This window comes from Rhinatrema bivittatum, chromosome 15 (genome assembly GCF_901001135.1).
Source record: "Rhinatrema bivittatum chromosome 15, aRhiBiv1.1, whole genome shotgun sequence".
Taxonomy (NCBI): Eukaryota; Metazoa; Chordata; class Amphibia; order Gymnophiona; family Rhinatrematidae; genus Rhinatrema; species Rhinatrema bivittatum.
Window position 1 is genome coordinate 44,027,865 of NC_042629.1, and position 15,519 is coordinate 44,043,383.

The 15,519-nt window shown below is 43.2% G+C and overlaps 1 protein-coding gene and 1 long non-coding RNA gene across 6 annotated transcripts in view; one reads left to right on the top strand and one right to left on the bottom strand.

The window, feature by feature from the left end:
* The first annotated feature begins 48 nt into the window (after positions 1 to 48).
* On the top strand, positions 49 to 7,728 carry LOC115076621. Of its 4 annotated transcripts, none has more exons than XR_003852816.1 (3): positions 49 to 350; positions 4,241 to 4,666; positions 6,361 to 7,728. It is a non-coding gene; the product is annotated as an uncharacterized LOC115076621 (long non-coding RNA). The 4 variants fall into 4 exon arrangements; XR_003852815.1 differs by having other exon boundaries at positions 4,241 to 4,358; XR_003852814.1 differs by lacking the exon at positions 6,361 to 7,728 and adding an exon at positions 5,020 to 5,207.
* Positions 7,729 to 8,185: 457 nt separating this feature from the next.
* Positions 8,186 to 15,519, bottom strand: part of MPZL1 (myelin protein zero like 1) — a 65,451-nt gene continuing 58,117 nt past the window's right edge. For both annotated transcript variants that reach the window (XM_029578269.1, XM_029578270.1), the window contains one exon: positions 8,186 to 13,728. In XM_029578269.1, coding sequence (XP_029434129.1) covers positions 13,627 to 13,728 — 102 coding nt within the window. In that variant the 3' untranslated portion in view covers positions 8,186 to 13,626. The remainder of the gene's footprint in view (positions 13,729 to 15,519) is intronic.

The window sequence follows — 15,519 nt, forward strand, 5'->3', positions numbered from 1 at the left end:
GCGCTTCAAGGCGCAGGCGCAGAGGAGGAGACCGCCGCCTTACGTCCAGAAGAGCCGAAAGATCTATTTAAACAAACCACGCCCACGCCCCGGCCGCTGACGGCTGCAGCAGCGGCTACTGTTGTGGACTGGGGGCACCGAGGAGCTGCCTCTGTGGCCAGGGGCAGGGAAGCCCTTCATGTCCGTAAGCCCTTCCTTGCATGCATCGTGCACCGGTTTACGCGAGTGCTTCTCCCGAGGCTAAAGTTGCACTCCGTAGGGACAGGGATCCGCAAGAGCGCTCCTTCCGCACGGCCTCTCAGGAAGAGATGCGGGCAAGAAGGGGAACCCCGCCAGTTCTTCAGAAACTGGTCGGTGTCCAAACCGTCTAGCAGTAACTGTCGTAAAGTATTTATTTTATTTGTTGAGTTTTACATATCGTTAGTCGGTTGAGCCATCATAACGGTTTACAAAAGTATACATTTTTCTTATCAGTTGTGTAACAGAAAAGCAATATGAACGTTAAACATTCTTAGTTTTTACTGTTGCTCAACTGCTATTTGAACAATATCAACCTAATAAACGAAGCTTGACCGACGTGCCGTAAATGCGCAGTAGAGAGCAGCTCTACCGCGCATGAGAGCACGTCGGTCACAGTGTGCTTCTTAAAAATAAAAATGGCGCTGTAGGAGCAGCGGCGGCATGCGCACAGGGGAGGGACGGATGGAAGGAAGTCTGTCCCTCCCTCACGCACATGCCGCCGCTCCCGGTCTTCTGGCCACCACTCCTGCCGCTCCCCGGGGGGAGGGAAGGAGGGAGAGAGGAGTGACTGAGGGGAGGAGGGGGGAGAGAGGAGTGACTGAGGGGAGGAGGGGGGAGAGAGGAGTGACTCAGGGAGGGAGGGAGAGAGGAGTGACTCAGGGGAGGAGTGACTGAGGGGAGGGGGGAGTGACTGAGGGGGGGAGAGACGAGAGGGAGTTGATCTGAGGGGAGAGAGTGGGGGAGGTGGGAGGGAGCATGAGGGGGAAGGAAATGATCCAAACAAAACAATGTTAATGTAGCCCGTTTTAACGGGCTTACCGGCTTGTTCAACCTAATACACGAAGCTTGACCAAGGTGCCGAAATGCGCAGTAGAGAGCAGCTCTACTGCGCATGTGTGTGCAAGCACGTCGGTCTCAAGCCGAGCGTCAGCTGAATTATCAAACATGGCGGCGGGTATGGTGCGACGAGGAAACGGTGGCGTCAAGCGGCAGCGGCGAAGACGAGGAGTGAGTGAGGGAAGGGGAGGGAGGGAGGGAGGGAGTGAGTGGGGACTGAGTGAGCGGAGAGAGTGGTGTGGGAGGGTGGGGAGGAAGATGGTTTGAGTGTGGGGTGGGAGGGAGGTAGGGGGTGGTGTGACAGAGTGGCGGGGAGCGCGCGCCTGCGGGTGCAGGTGGCAGCGCCCGCGGGCCTCTCGTCCGGGAAGGGTTCCGCAGTTGTGGAGCCGAAAAGGAGGGCACAACGGGCGTGGAGGAGGGCTGAGGGAGAGGAGATGGGATTGAGAGAGGGTGGGGAGTGACTGAAGGAAGGGGAGAGAGGTTGGAGTGACTGAGGGAAGGGGAGGGAGGTGAGAGTGAGGGGTAGGAGGCAGTGGGAGACAGAGGGTGAGTAAGACTGAGTGGAGGGAAGGGGGTGATTGAACGTGGGGAAGGGGGAGTGAGGGAGAAAATGTGTAGAAAGGTGCTGTGTTCGAAAATGGACTGAAAAAAAATTTTAATGTAGCCCGTTACGGGCTTAACGGCTTGTCAGAAATAAGCATATCAAGTCCAGAGAGCATTATTAGGTTAGATGGGGAGAGTATGCAGATTCAGACAGAAGAGAGTGAATTAAGAGGTTTACAATTGAGAGTTCATTTGAGAGTTGGGATGATTAGACGTCTGAAAGTCGGTGAGGAATTTGCGGAACATTAGTGTTTTTAGGTCATGTTGGGTTCTCAGGAATTTAGGTAGGGTGTTCCAAAGTTTAGGTGAGGCAATTGAAAAGACTCTTTCTCTTGTGGTTGCCAGATGGGCATCTTTGATAAAGTATGCAGCTGAAATGACCTCGCAGCTGCTGGACTTGTAGGACTGACTAGCAGCTGGCTGTACCTACACTAAGTTAAAGCCATGGATGGTGGGGGGTTTTTTTTGGAAGAGATTAATAAACATGGATAAAGGGTTCTGGTAGATGTAGTAGGGTATTTGGATTTTCATGAGAGGCTTTTAAAAGAACTAAAAAGTCATGGGATAGGAAATTCATGGATTACAAACCGGTTAAAAGAAAGGAAACAGAGTAGGATTAGATGGTCAATTTTCTCAGGGGAAAAGTATAAATGCTGGAGTGGCTCAGGGATCTGTAATTGGACCGGTGCCTCTCTGGAAAGGAATAAGACAAGTGAGGTAATCAAATTTACAGATGATACAAAATTACTCAGAATAGTTAAATCACAAGGGATTATGAAATTGCAGGAGGAGCTTGCAAGGCTGGAAGATTGGGCATCCAAATGGCAGATGAATTTAATGTGGACAAGTGCAAGGTGATGCATATAGGGAAATCAACCCTGTGATAAGTTCCATAAGAGCTACCACCCAAGAGAAAGATCTAGGCATCAGTGGGTAATACATTGAAATCATCGGCTCAATGTGCTGCAGCAGTCAAAAAAGCAAACAACTGTTAGGAATTCTTAGGAAAGGAATAGTGAATAAAACAGAAAATGTCATAATGCCTCTCTATCGCTCTATGGTGAGCCCACACCTTGAATACAGTGTACAAGTCTGGTTGCCACATCTCAAAAAGATATAGTTGTGATGGAGAAGGTACAGAGAAGGGTGACGAAAATGATAAAGGGGATAGAACAGCTCCCCTATGAGGAAAGGCTGAAGAGGTTAGGGCTGTTGAGCTTGGAGAAGAGATGGCTGGGGGAGGATGATAGAGTTCTTTACAATTAGAGGTCTGGAATGGGTAAATGTGAATCGGTTATTTACTTTTGGATAACAATGGAGTTAGCAAGTAGCACATTTAAAACTAATCAGAGAAAATTCTTTTTCACTTAATTGCACAACTAAGTTCTGGAATTTGTTGCCAGAGGATGTGGTTAGTGCAGTTAGTGTAGCTGGGTTTAAAAAAGGTTTGGATACGTTCTTGGAGAGAAATCCATTAACTGCTATTAATCAAGCTGATTATTGAATAGCCACTGCTATTACTGGCATCAGTAGCATGGGATCTACTTAGTGTTTGGGTTCTTGCCAGGTAGCTGTAGCCTGGTTTGGCCACTGTTGGAAACAGGATGCTGGGCTTGATGGACCTTTGGTCTGACCCAGTATGGCAATTTATGTTATGTTCTTAAAACTCAGAGGGATTCTAACTACTCCAAAGAGAGTGTAACTGTTCTGGTATGCAGAGTTGTTAAAGCACAAGCAGCTTATGATAAATTTTAGGAAGATCTTGCGAGACTGGACCACCAACTACCAGATGAAACATAATGAAGACAAGGGCCAAATGATGCACATAGGTAAAAGTAACCCATGCTGTAGTTACATGGCTCATATTAAGAATTATGATTGCAGGTTGACCCCCTTTCTTTGATAGATGGACACTATAGCCACACAGCAGTCCTGGGAATGCCATCATGTAGTCCAGGAAACCCAAACACTATCTATGCAACCATTCATTCACCTCCAAAATGTGAGCTTCTCTGGCTCAGCCTTTATCCTCCACCTGGAGAATGGAGGAGAAAAGCACCTGCAAACCTCTCCCAGAACCATGAAGGCACTTTTGAAACGATCTAGGAGAGACCTACCAATAACAGTTGTGGTAACAGATTAGTAGCATCGCCTAATAGTAGGCTTGAAGATTCTTGGCAATCTTTCCATGATGTCTCAGATTTTGGCACCTGGCAGACAGCACACCACCTAGGCAAACATGTAAAACCTAATGGTTAGAGCAACAGGTAGAACCAGGGATCAAAGCCCACTCACACCCATGTGAGCTTGGGCAAGTCACATCACCTTCATTGCCTCAGGTACACACTTAAAATTGTAAGCTAGCTGGGGCCAGGAAAATACCTACAGAACCTGAATGTCTTTCACTTGGAAGTAGCTAACCATTCACAAAAAGGTGAAATATAGAATCAAACATTAAATATTTATTTATCTATATATCTATCTGGTCTACTCATTGCCTTTGTGCCTGTCAGAAGAGAGTCCCTAACCACTACTTCTCTTCTCTTCCTAAATTTTGTAGTTGCTGATCCTGCAGCCATGGGGCACATGAGCTTAAGATTCCTCTACTTGCAGGGGTGTATACATATTCTTCAGTTCAAATGAAGATGGGAGCAGGAGTGAAGATGCTACTAGCTTTGGTAATCTGTTTTGCTGTCATTTTCTCTGTAGTGAGGGGTATAGGGTTTACTTTTCTATTTTAGGGAGAGGGTTAGGAGCTTAAGAATAAAAACATGCAATTTTGTCAGTTTGGATGTTATATAACATTGCCAGTTACTTTTTTCTAAATATGAAATATGTAACTGATTTTTCTCAGTTATGTTTTGTGTAAAAGCAATTGTTTTTCCTTTTTGCAGAAGTGAGAACATAGCACACTAATTTATTTATTTATTTTTCAGCATAGGGCAGTTTGGTCTTGCCCAAGTCACTTCACCCTCCACTGCCTCAGGTACAAACTTAGGGCCTGATTTACTAAGGCTTTTCTCCATTCTATCTCCATGAGAAAAATGCTTAGTAAATGGAACATTATCTTGTAAGTCATCTGGGGCAGGGAAAAAAATACTATGGTACCTGCATGGAGCTTGCCTTGACCTACTACTGAAAAGAAATGAGCTAAATCCAAAATAAAATATTTTTTTAAATTCTATTAACATGCTAAGTGTGTGAGCTATCTTGTTGAGTTATTGAGGTGGTTCTGTAAAGCTGTATCAAAATCACATTGGTGCAATTATACTTTAGTAGCTCAAATTCCTAAATCCATAACCACACTTTCCTTTTAAACACTGTTTTTGTGACTGGAAGGTGTCTGATTTTCGGGCAGGAATCACTGTCATCTGGTTCCTGCCTAGACTGTGCATTTGACTTCCCCTTCTGAGCTAAGAACATGATATGCCATACTGGGTCAGACCAAGGGTCCAACAAGCCCCGTATCCTGTTTCCGACAGTGGCCAATCCAAGTCACAAGGACCTGGCAAGTACCCAAACATTAAATAAATCTCAAGCTACTATTGCTTATTAATAGCAGTTTATGGATTTCTCCTTTAGAAACTTATCCAAACCTTTTTTAACCCAGTTACGCTAATGCTATAACCACATCCTCTGCAGTGAATTTCAGAGCTTAACTATGCACTGAGTGAAAAATGTGATTGTTTTAAATGAGCTACTTGTTAACTTCATGGAGTGCCCCCTAGTCCTACTATCTGAGAGTAAATAACCAATTTACATTAACTTGTTCCTTTCATGATTTTGTAGATCTCTATCATATCCCCCCCCCCAGTTGTCTCTTCTCTAAAGTGAACAGCCCTAACTTCCTTAGCCTTACCTCATTGGGTAGCCATTCCATGCCACTTATTTTGGTCACCCTTCTCTGCGCTTTCTCCAGTGCAACTATCCTTTTTGAGATGTGGCGACCAGAACTGCACATAGTATTCAAGATGCACTATGACACCTAGATTTCATTCCTGGGTGGTAACTCCTAAGATAGAACCTAACATTGTGTAAATACAGCAAAGGTTATTTTTCCTTATATGCATGTTGCACTTGTCCACATTAAATTTCATCTGCAATTTGGCAACCCAATCTTCCAGGCTCGCAAGGTCCTCCTGCAATTTATCACAACCCGTTTGAGCTTTAACTCCTCTGCATAAATTTTGTGTCATCTGCAAATCTGATCACCTCACTCACTATACCCCTTTCCAGATCTTTTATAAATATATTAAAAAGCACCGGTCCAAGTAAGGTGGACAGCTGCCGCCAGTACGTGGGCACTGTTAAAACACTGCTAGCTGAATTTTTGGCTAACCAGTTCTGAGATACCCATGTGAGGAAGAAGGCTTGATTAGTTGCAGATGGTTTTTGTTTTGGATTGAAATTTATTTGGGGGACAAGATGGTGGTGGCGTAAGTTAGATCGGAGGACCGCTCTCTCTGCACTTACTGATTTCCTTTAAGATGCCTGCAAAAAGAAAGGGTAAAGTGCGCTCCTACCCTACCGAAGCTGCTATGCCCTCTTCGCAGAGACTGATTACATCCTACCAATCTACTCTGACTTTGGACATAGAGGGCGAAATCCCCGCTGTGGTTAAACTCGAGGGAGCCACCAGGCGAGTTAACCTTAAACCCTCCTTACCTTCAACCTCCTCAGGTCCCGAGATTGTCTGGTTCCTCTCCCTTTCCCGGGGCGCCGATGGATCACGTCGGTTGTGCGACTCCGGATGGTGGGGGCTCGAGAGAGGTTTTGCCTGGTCAAGGAACCACGATTCCGCAGTCGGACGATCTGACCAGCGTCTGAGCTGGGGCTTGCTTCTTGACCTCGACGCCGGAGGGTGAATCTGGAATGCCGGCTGGAGTGGCGAGAACGCCCGGGACAGCAACGGTGGAAGGAGATTCAGCCCATTTGGAAGATATGGGTGAAGTCCTTTCATATTCCACCTCGACCTGAGGTTGTAACGCTTGAAGTGTTATGGGACTTAATGGTCTGTTTAGGCCAGTGCCACAAGGGACTGAACTGAAGCGTTTAAAGAACAAAATTGAAGTACTGGAAGAAAAGGTGGAGAAGCAATCCTCTGAATTTAAGGAACAAAAATTGGAAAAATTGAAATTAAGGTCTAAAAATTCTGACTGTGCAACAAAACTTAAAGGACTATAATTACACCAATAAGAGGTTAGAACATCTAGAAAATTATAACAGGAGATTAAACTTACGCTTGTTAAATTTCCCCAAAGTCTTAGGATAAGATTCGCTCATAACTTGAAAAAAAGACAAATTCTTAAGTTGGAAGATCAAAAAGCTCCTGTTGTGAATAAGTTGATATTTTTGCCTTTAGTATCTAATGTGAGAAATGCTCAAAATCAGCCAGAGGTTCTTGAGAATTTAACTCAGTTTTTAGAAAGCTCTGTGGAAGAAGTTTATGAACTAGGAACCTTGCTAGCAACTTTTTTTCAATGAGGCTGATTTGAGTCAGATAATGTAGCGAGATTTCAAAAATATCTCAGCAAGTCAGGATATATCCTGACTTTACCCGTGCTACACAGGAAAGACGGCATGAATTTCTAGTTTTGAAGCCTCAAGTAATATCTCTTGGTTATAATTTTTCATTGAGATATCTATGCAAATGCTTAGAGTGCATGATGAATCCTTCATTTTTTTCATACCAGAGCAATTAGTCTTTTATGAATGCTAGGAACATAACTACCCAAGCCTTAGTTACAATCTAATCTCTGAAGGTACATAGTTAAAATAAGGGTCGGATACGTAAAGCCTGTTTCTTATATTAAGTTTCATTGTTTAACTCCCGATGTTTCGATCCCCCTATACTTCTATTACCTTTATTGTGGGGGGGTATCAATAAATGATTAATTTAAAGGCTTATGTTAAAATATTTGGAGTATTTCCTTAATGATTACTATTGTTGACAAATTGTTTTTGAGAATTAGGTATTAAGACATATACTTATGTATCTCTGATTTTTTCTGAAAGTAAGAGTTATTACTTAAATGTAGATGAAAATGAATAAAGAAAATTAAAAAAAAAAATGTATTTATTTTTTTAAAGGGCTAAACTTAGTTGCACTGCAAGCTCTCATGTCACCAAATTTAAACTCCTCTGGTCCAAGACAGGTACATCCTTGTGCATCAATCAATAGAGAGAACCCACCCCAAGCCTAAGCAGTTTAATTTAAGACTCCATGTCATCCAAGACCCATTTCAAATCAATACACACCCACCTACACACAACCATTACTTTAAAGTGCCATGAAGTTGGGATTCCTGAAATGTTTTTGAAATTAGCATCTTGTTGTTGAATTCTGTATTGAAACAGTATATGTGTGTAATTTTACACACAGATTAACTGGGCAATTTAAAAAAAAGGGGCCATTGCAGGTAAAGCAGTTTTATTTGGAAAAGTCCCTTTGAAAGGTACCCTCTAAGTGATCCATGATTTGTGCAATAAAAATAGACACGTGAAGGAAAATAAAAATCAAAATGTATTAAAATATTCACAAGATTGCAATAAAAATACTACAAAGTCATTCAGAAATAAAGACAATCCATCTGTACTTTCCAGCATGTGAGTGGCTCAAGCAAGAGCACAAAAATGGCTGAAATACAAAAGAAAACAGATCCTGCTCTTTCCCTCATTATAAACTGTAATGCACCCAATTCCTCAAGCCCCTCTCTCTTCTTGCCTCCCCAAATAAGATGAACACAGCACATGCTCATTTTAGGGTGGGGTCTTCCCCCCCCCCCCTCCCATCTCTCCGCAGTAATTCTAGAGACGCTATGTAGTATAGCATTATTCACAAAGCAGCAGCAGCAGAATTTTAGGGTTTCTAGAACGAATGCCTCTGGAATGTTTATACAGTTTATCATCATCAAGTACGGGTATTACCTTCCGCTGGGTACAACGTCGTCTTCTCTGGTCCCAACTCCCAGCAGCTCTCACAGATGCTATCCTTTTAGAACTGGCAGTTTGTTTGTGTAGCAGATGGCTTGATAGAGGTCAGCAATCCCTCACTTTCTTTTAAGAGACCTCCAGCCATAAAAAGTATTTTATGTGCAGAATTGGTCTTGCCTGCCCAATGTGCAGGTGAGGTTGTGTGTGGGTAGGACATGCTTTTATTGAGGAGAGGTGGGGAAGGGTTTAGACGTAAGATACACGCTTTGTAAAATTTGACCATCTGTGCATGCACCGAACAGCACGTAACGTAAGCAGGCTAGATGGAGTGGGATGATTTTCAGAGTTAACCTCCGCGTGCACGCGTTCTGTGAGGATTGATGACGAAGTTATGCAGGATATTTGAAAATTGCTTCACTCTTGCTCATATTTTTGTGCATTTTTTTTCCCATTTTGAAATTTATGGGGCTTTAATACATATTTCATATGCACTCCAGCACTAGCTTTTTGTGCACTCTGGGCCACAGGAACAGTTAAGACAGTTTTCTGGTTTGCATGTGCATAGATAATTAGTTGGAACCTCTTTATGTACAAAGTCTGCAAGGTGAGCTTGGATTTTCCAGCCTCTCCTATAGATGTGTAAACCCCCCCCCCCCCCCCCCTTCTTACAAAGAAGATTCAAGTGCCAAAATGAAGTATATCAGGAGCAGCTCATAAGGACATGGGGGAATCATTACAGAGCAAGTCATAAGAACAGCCCTCTAAACCAGACTGGATTTAATTTAATAAAAAAAATTTAAGACTAATGAACCAATAAGAAGGTAAAAAAAAAAAATAGATATAGAAGTGAGTCCAAATATTCCACATTGGAAGGCTTTAAACCTCACTCTTGTGTTGTGTGAGGGTGCCATGCTTGTTACAGTGCTCCAGGAGCACTAAAGCCACTCTTCCTCCTGAGAGCTGGCGCCAAACTAAGGACTAAGACCAGAGCAGAAGGAGCTGCGCTAGCCCAACCTGCTAAAATCTATTGAAAGTCCCACTGCATCAAGTGGAGGTAGGAGATTGTGCAGACTATTGCCTCATGCTCTCAGCTTTGTTTTTGAGGAGGTTAAAACTTTCATCTGGCTAACTTTACAAGTCAGGTGGACAAGTCTGTGGGGTTAAAATAATCCCCCTATTGAATGGGGTAAGTTTGTATGTGGGCAAACTTGCCTCCACAAAAGTAATTTGGCTAACTTGAGGCAGCGTTTGAGGCATCCCCATGGGGCTGTCAGGCTAACCTTAGTCAAGTAAGTTTGGGTTTTCCAAATGTTTGTTATCCAGATAATTTTATCCAAATAAGTAACCGCCAAATATCCGACTAAAGGTGTGGGTAACTTTGCTGCTCACCAGGCTGTTGAAATTGGACTTCAAAACATTTAAATCTACTTCCAGTTTTAGTTTTTTTCATTATCCAATTTACAGCACCATATGGGCACTCAGATTAAAACTAAATTTGTGATCAGAGAAGCCCAAACTTCCAGGCCCCAATACCAGCGGTGAGCATTCCTACATGCCTGTGACATTTAAATGGTACATATTAAGACAGGGGACAGCAGAAATGCATTTTACATCTATGAAATGTCATTTTTATGAATTCTACCTGGCTTGTCATTTGAGATGCCTTTCATTTCCAGCCCTAGCACAGTGCCAGACTTGATACCCCTTGAGAAGAGGCCTGCTCAGACCAGCGGTAGGAAACAGGCGGCAGAGTCTCCATCCTCCCAGTGAACCCAGCTTGCTGAGCTGGATCCCCAATATTTTAACTTGCCAGGAGCTATTATGTAGTCCAAATGTTTTATTTATGAAAAATTAAAACCTGTAAGGCTGAATTCATTTAGTGTGGATTTACTTAAATTCATTTGAAAAGAAAGGAAAAAAGGTTAGACTGCTCCAGCAAGCAGGAAGAAGAGAATGGGGCTGTGGCAACTCTGCTTCCACTCTCAGTAGCCAGGGGCTGCTGCATCAGTGCCCAGGACGTCACACTCTCCCCAAGGATGCTGTTAACTCATTTTCTTACAATAAACCATCACATCCATTAGCTGGCAGTATAAGATAGTTGTAGTTTTCAGACAAACAAAATGAACTGTTTCCTTTTCCCATTAAGCAAAGTTGCTGATTTGGAACTGGCAGTTTGCTAAGATCTGGAGGCTGGTACAGAAGGGGCAGGGTAGCTTATACAACCTTCTGAATAAATGATATGCAGCCTCAAACACAGCTCCTGGGGCTTTGGGAGGGGTTTCTTCTTGCACTGGACCCATTTGAATTCATTTTTGGTGCACACAGTTGAGCGATACCACTGCTTTCACCTTGACACACGATTAAAGAGCACCAGCATGCCTTCCTTTCAGCAGCAGCCCCTAACTGTCTGCAATGCTCTTCCCTTAGATTTAAATTGGAGAAGAATTTCAAATTTAGGAAATTGGTTGAAGCCTGGTTATGTACGCAGGGATTTAATGACTAGGTTTTTAGAGAACGGAGCTGTTTTTATTTTTGTCTGTTAGCAGCATACAAACTAAGTTCTCCTTTGTTTATACTGTTTTTATTTTATTGGTCTTTGCTTTAACTGTATGTTTATTGCTGCTTTTTAACTTCATATTGTTTTATTGTAGACTGTTTTGACCTTTTGTAATAAAATCAGTTTATTAAGTAAAGGGCTGCTTAAACTGATTTTCTTACAAATACCCAATGAACTAAAGCAAATTGAGGTGCTCAACCCTAGGACTTCAACAGACCTGAAGTGTTGCAGAAACAGTTCAGGGATTCTCCTGCTCAACTTCTCTTAAAAGAATGCTAACACCTCCTGTGTTGGCCTCAAAGGGGATTGGATGCTCCCCAAGGCTTGCAGAAGGTCAGCGAAGGCCTCAGGTGTGGTGTTTGTGCTTGGGAGGCTGCTTTGGACCAGATGGAACCACCTGCAGTTCCCTGCTCTTTCGGCAGAGTGCTGAAGAGACATCAATGCTTTGAAGCCTCCCCTTTGATACTCAATGCCCATTGACTTAGCTCCTTGCAGGAGTGCTTAGAGCCCTGATCTGGGCTGAAGTGGGGGTTTATTCCTGGGCCTAACCACTGACCAAGGATGAGGGCCTTTTCAGCACAGCCTTGCCACCAGCAGTCTGTGCAGTCCTTGGGTCAAGCCTTTAATACGCACTTCAAGGAGCTTGACTGGCTGACCATCAAGGAAGGCTCAGTTTGAAGACCAGAGCTGCTCCCAGTGACATCTCACAAGATGGCACAACAGAGGGCATGGGGCTTGGTCCTGGATATTTGTCCATCACAAGGTTTGCTACAGCTTCCATGTGTATTGGGACAGAACTTAAAGCAGCTGGCCTATTAAATTAAATCAACAAGGCAAAAATGAAGACATTTTCCTCTTCAGAAAGCAGATCTGAAGAGATAAAAAGCAGTGGTGAGGCAGCTGGTGGGTAGTGGCCACAGCAAAGAAGATTAGGAGGAGAAGAGAGGGCAGAAAGTCCGAAAAGGGCTGAAAAGAAAATCTCTTAAATGGAAACCGTGGGACCACTGCAGTGCAGGAACTACTGCGTGTGAGTAGTGAAAGTCTTACTTTTCCAAAGTGCCTGACAATTCAGCATAGAGTGCAGTTCACATGTGTGACCACATATGAACTGTTTGCAGAGAAGAAACCATTAATAACTTGTAAATCAGCCTCTGAAAGTACTTTTGCAATACAAATATTTCAATAGCTTTTTTTGCTTTTGTTCTGCCCCATCCCACTTTTTCCTGGCCAGTTCAAGGCCACCATCACTTCTACTTTTTCCAGTCCGGTGTCACACCCTCTCTCAGCAGGCACCAGACATGGACTTGTCTGGGATGTTTTCCTGCACCCCTGCTGTACTGGATGATGTTGTCATGGGAAAAGCCTGGAGCCACATACCTGTCTCACCAGTGTACACCCACTATTTATCCACTGCTGGCTCATTCCCAGCACAGGCTCTGCCCAGTCAGCTCCAGGTGGAGATTGGTGATCAGGTCAATATTTCCCAATAAATAAGCCACAGTCTCAAGGTCAGATTCTTAGCTATTACATGGCGATGACATCTAGGGGCCTGACTTGGGCTATGTGTGCGCACACTGGATTTGGGAGGGAGCCACTCGCCGAGGGCTGCTGTTACAATATAGTGTGGCTACACTGAAGACAAGTTAACAGCTGGGTATTTGCAAATAAAGGACCATGGCACCACCATGCCAAAAGAGGTCAATCACAATTGAGCTAGGGAACAAAAAAAAAAAAATGGGGGGGGGGGGTGTAACAATAAGATTGTTTGTTTCCTTAAGTCACACTGAGATGTTAACGCCTATTGCTCAGATAAGGGACTTGGTCAAGGAAGGCAGCCTTACAATTTCTAAATCTTCCCAAGGTCCTTGTCTGGTTTAATTCAGCATGCACTCCCATAAACTTGAGGCCTCTCATCCACCTCCTCCTGGGTGGGGAGGGAAAAAAAATTCATGGTACCCTAGTGTAAAGGAGGACATGCCCCACCCCTTCTGAAACTCATATCCAATTAATGCCAGCATGTGAGAAGCTCCAAGTCTTTCAGATTCTCATCTGTATAACCATCTCCCTGCCCACACATTATACAAATCAATTCCAGTTTAATTTTCAAATACAAGAGAATGGATGTAAAGAAAAAAAAAAAAGGCAACTGTTCTCTCTCCAACCCAATCTCCACCAAGTGAAGTGTTAAAAAAAAAAACCATAAGAGCTGGTAGGAAATGGCATTCTTACCACCTTTTAAACATGCACCATTTGTCTTTAGTTGTGGTAAGATTAAATAGAATATTTACAGACAAGACAGTGTAATAATAGAAATCTCTCTCCATATTCATATGCATTGGTCCAAGGCTTCAAGGCCACATATGAGTTCTGGATGACATTCATGGCACCTGCTTCCAGTTTTGGTGGTTTTTTTCTTCTCATTTTTGGTTTCTGGTTATTGGCAAGATGTGGGCTCCTTAGCTCTTTCGGAGGTCAGCATAGACGACCGATTCTGACTTGTTGATCTGGTTGCTCTGTTTTCCTCCAGAATGATCTAACTGTGCATATATTATTGGGCCCTGAGGTCAAAAGCAATAAGAGGCCAGAATTAGCATTTGTAATAGCTCTGGTACTATGCTACCATGGTCCTTGGCAAAACAGAGACGACAATAGGAATCGGTTGAAAACAAGCCCTTTATTAAAATGCCCGACTCTGGCCGAGTTTCGCTCCCTTGCACAGAGCTGCCTCAGGGGCAATTTATTTTACCAGGACTTGATTTGATCAATGCAGGAAATATCATATAAAATGTGCCTTCGGTGCTGATATGTTCTCACTCAAATAGACTTGCTCTAATCAGCATAGTATTGCTGCATAATAGCTGCTTTGAAGTCAAACGTTCTGGATATAACAAATTTGAATTGACGAGCCGTAACTAAGCTAGTCAAGGGCTAGCTTAGTTACGGCTCGTCAATTCAAATTAGAGCAAGTCTATTTGAGTGAGAACATATCAGCACCGAAGGCACATTTTATATGATATTTCCTGCATTGATCAAATCAAGTCCTGGTAAAATAAATTGCCCCTGAGGCAGCTCTGTGCAAGGGAGCGAAACTCGGCCAGAGTCGGGCATTTTAATAAAGGGCTTGTTTTCAACCGATTCCTATTGTCGTCACTGCTATACAGCTCACTGGATCGGCTACCGCTTTGCTTTTTGGGTCCGTACTTGGCAAAACAGATACGGACACTCTGTATGAGATTACCCCAATAGATAAAAACCTCCGACTACAACCATCAGAGAAAGGCAGACAAAGCACCAGTTTGCATACTACATGCATTATAAAACAAGACTCTGAAAAAGAAAGGTAATGCATAAGTAAAATGTGTGCGACCTTCAATATGTACACACAAAAAAAAAAAAAAAGCCATCACCAGAATCTCAAGAGCTCACACTGGAGAAAAGCCAAGGCAGAGCCTTCTGTGTACACAGCCTGTTTGTTCTCTTCTCTGGACACCACTTTGCAGTTTAGGGGCTAGAAAGATGTATTTTCAAAGCCTTACCCCCAAGAGGTGGGAGCACCCGTATCTAAATAGCTAGAAATTTAAAGTCTGATTCCATTTGGATAAAAGTCGCTATATGGATCTAAATTAGTAGCAAATTACCTAGGTATTAGAGTGATCAGATAGAAAGCTGCACACCTAAAACCCTAGTTCAGTTCACCTTATCCACTACTCACTGCACAACTGAGCAAGTCATTTGCCCTCTGTGGGGTAGGAATATAATTATGTTAACTTTTATGCTGCTGCAAAGGCAAACTCTTTAAAAAAAAAAAAAAAATTTTTTTTAAAAGACAGTAAAGCAAAGGACCAGCATGCACAGGTATGTGATGAAGCAGCATGGAGAAAGAGGCTGCACTATTTTAAAATATTTTTACAAAGTGCCAGGGAGCAGATCAACCAACACTCCACAGATGGGGCAGCACAAACACCTGTCAGAGGTCAGCTGGTTACAAAGCAGGAGGTCCTGCCCATTGCATACCAGGGAGATTTACCAGGCTAAGATCTGCACCCAACTATCTACATTTTATTGGGACTTGCACCATATCTCAGTTTTCTGAACAATTTTGCTCCCTAGAATACTCAGGAGCTTATATCTTCCTCCGAGGAGCTGCTGAAACCAGAACATAAGGTATGCTACAGAGAGCTTTACAGAATCCTTAAGGAATGACCCAGGCTTGAATCTTTAGCCTTATGTAAAAGCCAGATAGTTGCTATCCAATTATTTTGTTGATATTAACAAATTTTAATTTTGAAGAGTCAACACAGTGCTTCCTACAGAAAGGAAAAAATGCTTGGTGTTATTCTGCATTTTAG